General features: G+C 35.7%; 1 protein-coding gene across 1 annotated transcript; it reads left to right on the top strand.

Annotated features, from left to right (window-relative positions):
- The first annotated feature begins 602 nt into the window (after positions 1-602).
- LOC145603514 (beta-glucosidase 42-like) lies at positions 603-5,181 on the top strand. The gene is made up of 13 exons (XM_081659430.1): positions 603-951; positions 1,138-1,204; positions 1,307-1,365; positions 1,583-1,658; positions 2,039-2,113; positions 2,189-2,276; positions 2,488-2,701; positions 3,046-3,161; positions 3,317-3,531; positions 3,609-3,643; positions 3,731-3,833; positions 3,997-4,105; positions 4,712-5,181. Exons 1-13 carry the CDS (start codon positions 688-690, stop codon positions 4,905-4,907), a joined length of 1,617 nt encoding a protein of 538 aa, XP_081515556.1. The 5' UTR covers positions 603-687; the 3' UTR covers positions 4,908-5,181.
- Positions 5,182-7,323: the final 2,142 nt, after the last annotated feature.

The following is a 7,323-nucleotide window of genomic DNA, read 5'->3' as shown; positions in this document are numbered from 1 at the left end:
ATCTTTTTTTAATTTGATATTAATTTCAAATTGTATTACAAAATCACACACAAATAAGTGTAATTAATGTTATATTTTCATTTGTTTTTTTTTTTTCATTTTTCTTTTTTTAGCTCTTTATAGGTAACTTTATTTCTATGTATAACATTAACCTCCGTTATATAGTTTTATCACTTTTCCAAATCCGATAACTTTTTTTAAATGCATAGTTTTTCGAGATATTGTTATATATACCCACATGTACTATGTATCCGTGAGTATTTTATTTTCATTTTGATGATTGTTATTCATTTAATCATCAAATAAAGAGCAAAAACTAACCTTGGTTTAGTTGGATGTACGGTACACAGGATGTATATAACAATTTCTATAATTTTTCTTTTAGTTATTTGTAAAAAAACTTTCATTATCTCTAATGGCCTGTTCTCTCAGCTTAATTTCAGTTCAGTTCAGCTTCTAATTTCCTTCTCTCAAAAACAATTCAATTCAGTTCAATTTAGTTTAGCCCGGTTCAGTTCAATTCAATTCAGAAAATGAGAACAATCCCTAAGGTATGTAATTTACAAAGTGATGCAATTAAAGAACGGACGAATAAAAAAAAAAGAAAAAAAAAAAAAAAATTGGCCGATTGACATTTTCAATTTTAGCAAGTTTTCCAGATTCCCCGCAAAAATAGTAGGTGCAAACATGAAGTATATAGGAGTAAACTACTGCTGCTGCTCCAAAATTAGCACTTTCCCATATACTTTCTCTCTCCTTTCTCACTACTCTTCTGAGAAATCTCGCCATTTTTCTCTGAAATCTCAACTCAAAAACCCTGAAATTAAAATGACCAAGAAACCCAGTGTTATCAAAAATAATAATAATGGGTCTACTTTGATTCAAAAAGAAGTTACTAGAACTGATTTTCCTCCCGATTTTGTCTTTGGCGTTGCAACTTCTGCTTATCAGGTTTCTTTTTCCCTTTTTAAAAAGATTATCTATTGGTTCAATTTTATTTGTTTGAATTCATTTGATTAGAATTTCTGAAAAAGGGAAAAATACCCACCAAAAAAATTCAATTTTTATTTGTAAAATTTGTTGATTTGATCATATTAATTTAAGTTAAATTTTGATTGTTTTGTTGTTGGATGATAGGTTGAAGGAGGGTGGAATGAGGGTAACAAAGGTCCTAGTATTTGGGATGCTTTTACTCATATTGAAGGTAATAATAATAATAAATATTGTTATGAGTTTGATGGGAACTTTTCATGTTTAAGATAAGATATATTGATTTGATTTATTTGGTATTTTGTTGTTGGATTAGGAAAAATTGTTGATGGAAGTAATGGTGATGTAGCAGTTGATCAATACCATCGTTACAAGGTTGGTTGATTCTTAATGTTACTACATTTTTATGAAAAACTTCTGTATGTATGTATACTAAGCTACTCGGATTAGTCTCAGACATGGGTATGTGTCCAAGTATAAGAGTTGATTACTATATGAATTACTTTCGTGTTTTTGGTTCAAAATGAAGAGTCCGAGTAATATAAGTTATAAATATTATATAGGCCTGATTGTTTGATTCTTATGGCAACAGGAAGATGTACAACTCATATCTACATTGGGGTTTGAGGCGTACCGATTCTCAATATCATGGTCCCGCATATTCCCTGGTACAAATTTTATTAGTACAGTAGTATATACTTGGTATATTTACATTTTATTAGTATCTTCCATTTTTATGCTACTACTTTGTCTGTCTAGATATAGTAGTCATGTATGATTGTGTTAAAATATGTATGAAAAAAAGTTGTTGCATTTCTTAGAATAGCTGTAGTTTGTGAATGACTGATTGGCTTTTTTTTATTTGAACTTACTAAACATTGTGTAAACTGGGTAATTTGCAAATTTAAGTTATTTAACTAACTATTATGAAGGAATTTTGGTCATATTGTGCCTTGTGTAGTTGTGACATGACAATCAATACTGCACGGAGGGGAGTTTTAGTGTGTCAATTGTTCTCACATGAAATGGTGCTTTGCTATGCTTTCAGATGGTCTCGGGACCAAGGTTAATGATGAAGGGATCAATTACTACAACAATCTTATCAATGCTCTTCTCGAGAAAGGTATAATTCCTGACTTTACTTAAAATAGTTTAACATCATGGAGCAATGAAAACGATGTTATGTACCAATTTGCAGGCATACAACCTTATGTTACTTTGTACCATTGGGACCTTCCTTTACATCTCCAAGAGTCCATGGGAGGATGGATGAATAGGGACATTGTGTGAGTACTTCTCTTGAACTTTAATATTAGGGGTAGAAGAGAATGAGCCTCTGAAACATAACTCCATGCTTCGAAACTGAATGCATATTACTTGAAGAATATCAACATTTATTACATTATGTTCTGATATCTTGTTTAGTTTCTGCCAAGATAAATTGGTGTTCTCACGATAGAGCTCTCTAATATGGTTTCAACGACTGGCAAATACCAGAAAATATTTTACAATGTATGCAGAAGCTTGCTTTGCAAATTTTGGGGATAGAGTTAAGCACTGGATTACGTTTAATGAGCCTCTTCAAACTTCAATTAATGCCTATGGTATTGGGATATTTGCACCTGGAAAATGCGAAGATTCATATTTGGTAGCACATCATCAAATCCTGGCCCATGGTTCTGCTGCTTCAGTCTATAAAGACAAGTACCAGGTATCGATTTTCCTAAATTGACTCAACACTATGAATATCTGTGTGAAGTGCATTGCTTGAAGCTATAGCTGATTAGTTGCTGTCGATTTTCATAAGAAACAGAAATGATTACTTATGCTTCCAACTTATCTCAATGATGTGTTATTGCCCTGATGACTGAGATAAGCTGGAAACCTTAATCATTGAGATTCGAAGGAGGCCATGAGCATGACTGATTTTTTTTATTGACAAACAATTAATAATACATTCTCTTGGTGAGGCTTTTTTTAAAGCATTACCCAGGCCTTTACTGACACGCAATTCTTTTGTCCTGCTTCCCCCCCCCCCCCCCCCCCCCCATCCAGGAAAAGCAAGGTGGACAGATTGGATTAGTGGTAGATTGTGAATGGGCTGAAGCAGCATCAGAGAGTGTTGAAGACAAAATTGCTGCTGCACGACGCCTTGATTTCCAGCTAGGATGGTATCTTACCTCCTGTTTCATGCAGTTATATTTGGTTATCAAGCTTAGAGTCAAATGTTTAATTGAATGATGGACCTGTATCTAGTCTTGGAGCGGAGCTGAACTAATATTCTTCTTGTTGGAGGAACTGACCATTTATATACTGTTTGCTGTAGGTATTTGGATCCAATTTATTTTGGAGACTATCCCCAAGTAATGCGTGAAAAACTTGGAGAGAGGCTTCCTAAATTCTCTCAGGAAGACAGAGACTTGCTTCAGGACTCCATAGACTTCCTTGGTATAAATCACTACACTACTAGGTACATAGCACACTCAACTGCTGATCCTGAAGGGCATGAATATTATGCAGCACAAGAGATGGAGAGAATTGGTAATGCTGAATCATCCTTAAGGCCCTTTTTATTTATTTGTTATCTGTTCTTACTTGTCTTCTTCTTTCATAACCAGCTGAATGGGAAGAGGGTGAATCAATCGGTGAGAAGGTATTGTTCAGCTCCTTCAGACATTTTTTTTTTTTTTTTTCTATGACTTGTATCATTACTGATTTTCTATATTCACTTGACTGGCAGGCTGCATCATCCTGGCTATATGTAGTTCCTTGGGGATTTAAGAAACTTCTTACTTACGTAGCAAAGAAATACAACAATCCTACAATATATGTTACTGAGAATGGTATAGTTCGTTATTCCTTTGAAAGATTTTATTCAGTCATTCAATAATTTGGCTAAACCAACCTTCTCCCCATCACTACCCCAAACTTAGGAAGAAATAAAAAGAATTGAAGAACATAGGTTGCTGAAGAGATCAACTTGTGAAGCTATTTATATGTTGGCAGGTATGGATGACGAAAACGATGACTTGGCTGAGCTCCATGAGGTGCTAGATGACAGGTTGAGAGTCACTTACTTCAAGGGCTATGTTGCCGGTGTTGCAGAGGCAATCAAGTAAGCATCTTAAATTTAGGCATTATATGTTCTGGTGGGGGTTAGTTCCTTAATCACCTGTGTCATGGATGGAATTTACATGACATTTGCTTATTCTCATTCGTCAATTGGCATATTGAGGTTTGTGGTGAACTGTTGACTGATGATTGGCATATTGAGATTCTTAAATAGGTGTATTATAAATGCCTACTAACTCATAGAATACTGGTTGATAGGTTGTATAGTGTGTTCTTTGCACTTGATTTTATTTAACTGGATTGGTTTTTGCTCAACTAGAGGTCTAGAGTGCCTTATATTGAATATATTTTTTTATCTTTTTGCTGTTTAATACTGATCTGTACTAAACTAAATTGTTTTTTTAGATAGAGTATTTATTGAAACTTATATTAAATCAGTTGAGAATGAGCCTTGCCCTTTGTTGATGAGACATAATTTATATTGTATTTGGATCCAATATATTTTGGAGACTATCCCCAAGTGATGCGTGAAAAACTTGTATTAAGTACATAACTTAATGCCGTCTTCTTCTAGGGTAAAATCTTGGTCATTCATTATGTTTTTCTATGTAAAATGTTGCATGTACATCTACTAACAATTGATCGACAGGGATGGCGTGAATGTGAAAGGATACTTTGCATGGTCTTTGTTGGACAACTTTGAATGGCAACAAGGTTACACCAAGCGGTTTGGTTTAGTTTATGTAGACTACAAGAATGGACTTTCTCGGCATCCAAAATCCTCCGCATATTGGTGGATGCGGTTTTTGAAGGGCAACAAGGGGAAAAATGGTAAAGAAGAGTGATTTTTATTGGGACCTCGATCTCATTGAAAACAGAGTATTACAATTTACAAGTTTACCAACTTACCTTCTTTAACCAGTGTTGTGATACTTGTGAAGGCTACCAAGAAGTACATTCAGCAAATTTGGTTATGCTTGTATGACTTCCTCCTCATAAAGTAACCAAGATTATTACCATGTTACTACTATATTGGATTTCTTACTATTACCAACTTATATGATCCTTTTGTACACTGGATTCTACGGGTTATTCGATTGGCTCTGCAGGACTTTTCTACATGTTGTATTCGTAAGGTCCCTGGCTAGATCCTGCCCATTTGCTGGCTGTGTGTGCTAGCCAGCGTCAGTTTGTTGGCCCTTTAGTTTTTGAGTGTTATGTTTGTTTCCTTGTCCAATAAAAAATACGGAGTATGTACGTAGTATATAAATAAAACTTCTATGATCCAACATGTTTTTCTCCAAATTTCCTTCTGAAAGTAGTTTTGAATCGGATAATATATGATGAATAGTATATGATGAAGATGCTCAATTCATTGTCCAACACTCCCATGACTTCTAAAGTTCAAGTAAATTGTCCTACCAAAAATGCAAATTTCAAGAGCTATCAAAAACTGACCCGACTCGAGAACCCGATCTGAATCGGCAATGATCTGAACCCAACCTGTACTCGTACAATTGGGTGAAACTAGTGACCTATAACCCGACCTGAACCTGACCTGATGTTAATCGACAACCGATTTGATCCAATACTTTTTGACCTGAACCAAAACCTGCACCCGACCAGAGAATAACCGTCAACTGATTTAATCGACCCAACAACAATTTAAACCCAAACTAGTACCCGACCCAATTAGAACCTGTACCTGGGTCATGGAAGGTTTAATAAAATTTATTTGTCTTTTGTTCAACTTATATATAGTGGTACAAATCTGTAAACCCACAATCCGATTCAGCTTGTATACCTTTTATTCTCTATTACTCATATAATGATCATATGTGGTTTCAAGAGGCATTATACAACCCCGAGATGTATCCCTTAGGGTCTCAAGGCTTTTCGCCACTGGGCCCCGAAACCTCAAAATTTCCTCAATAATCGTGGATTAGAGCCTTCAATTTTGTAATTTTTGGACCTTTTTTCGCCAGGAAATAAAAATTTCCGAGATGTTTACCATGGTCCCTACCCTCCGGGAGTCCAATTGGGTCGGTGGAACCTCCTAATATGCTCTTAAACGGTCATTTTACCCGTTTACAACTTGTAGTGATTTCGTAAACTCAAGCCTACCACGGACGTTTATGACAACATATAACGATCATATATGGTTTCAAACTGCATTATATGACCCCGAGATGTAACCCTTAGGGTCTCTAGGCTTTTCGTCACCGGGCCCCGAAACCTCAAAATTTTCTCAAAAATAGCCTTCAATTTTTTTGACCATTTTTCGTCCGGCAATAAAAATTGTCAAGATTTTAACCATGATCCCTAATACCCTCCAGGAGTCCAATTGGGTAGGTTGAACTGTCCAATATGCCCTTAAACGGTCATTTTATCCGTTCACAACTTGTAGTGATTTCGTAAACTCAAGCCCTACCGCGGACATTTATGACAACATGTAATGATCATATGTGGTTTCAAACAGCATTATAAGACCCCAAGATGTATCCCTTAGGGTCTCTAGGCTTTTCGTCACCGGGCCCCGAAACCTTAAAATTTCCTCAAAAAGTGTTGATTATAGCCTTCATTTTTGTAATTTTTAGACCTTTTTTCGTCCGAAAAAAAAATTGCCGAGATGTTTACCATGGTCCCTTATACCCTCTGGGAGTCCAATTGGGTTGGTGGAACCGTCCAATTGGGTTGGTGGAACCGTCCAATATTCCCTTAAACGGTCATTTTACCCGTTCACAACTAGTAGTGATTTCGTAAACTCAAGCTTACCACGGACGTTTATGACAACATATAATGATCATATATGGTTTCAAACGACACTATATAACCCCGAGATGTAACCCTTAGGGTCTCAAGGCTTATTGACATCGGGCCTCGATACCTCAAAATTTCCTCAAAAATCATGGATTATAGCCTTCAATTTTGTAATTTTTTGAACTTTTTTTGTCCGAAAAAAAAATTTCCGAGATGTTTACCATGGTCCCTAATATATTCCCTCCGGGAGTCCAATTGGGTCGATGGAAGCATCCAATATGCCCTTAAACGGTCATTTTACCCGTTCACAACTAGTAGTGATTTTGTAAACTCAAGCCTACCACGGATGTTTATGACAACATATAATGATCATATATGGTTTCAAACAACATTATATAACCCCGAGATTTAACCCTTAGGGTCTCAAGGCTTATTGACATCGGGCCCCGATACCTAAAAATTTACTCAAAAATTGTGGATTATAGCCTTCAATTATGTAAT

The sequence above is a fragment of the Chenopodium album genome, chromosome 22 (genome assembly GCF_948465745.1).
Source record: "Chenopodium album chromosome 22, dcCheAlbu1.1, whole genome shotgun sequence".
Classification (NCBI taxonomy): domain Eukaryota; kingdom Viridiplantae; phylum Streptophyta; class Magnoliopsida; order Caryophyllales; family Amaranthaceae; genus Chenopodium; species Chenopodium album.
This window is presented reverse-complemented; position numbering and strand designations above follow the sequence as displayed.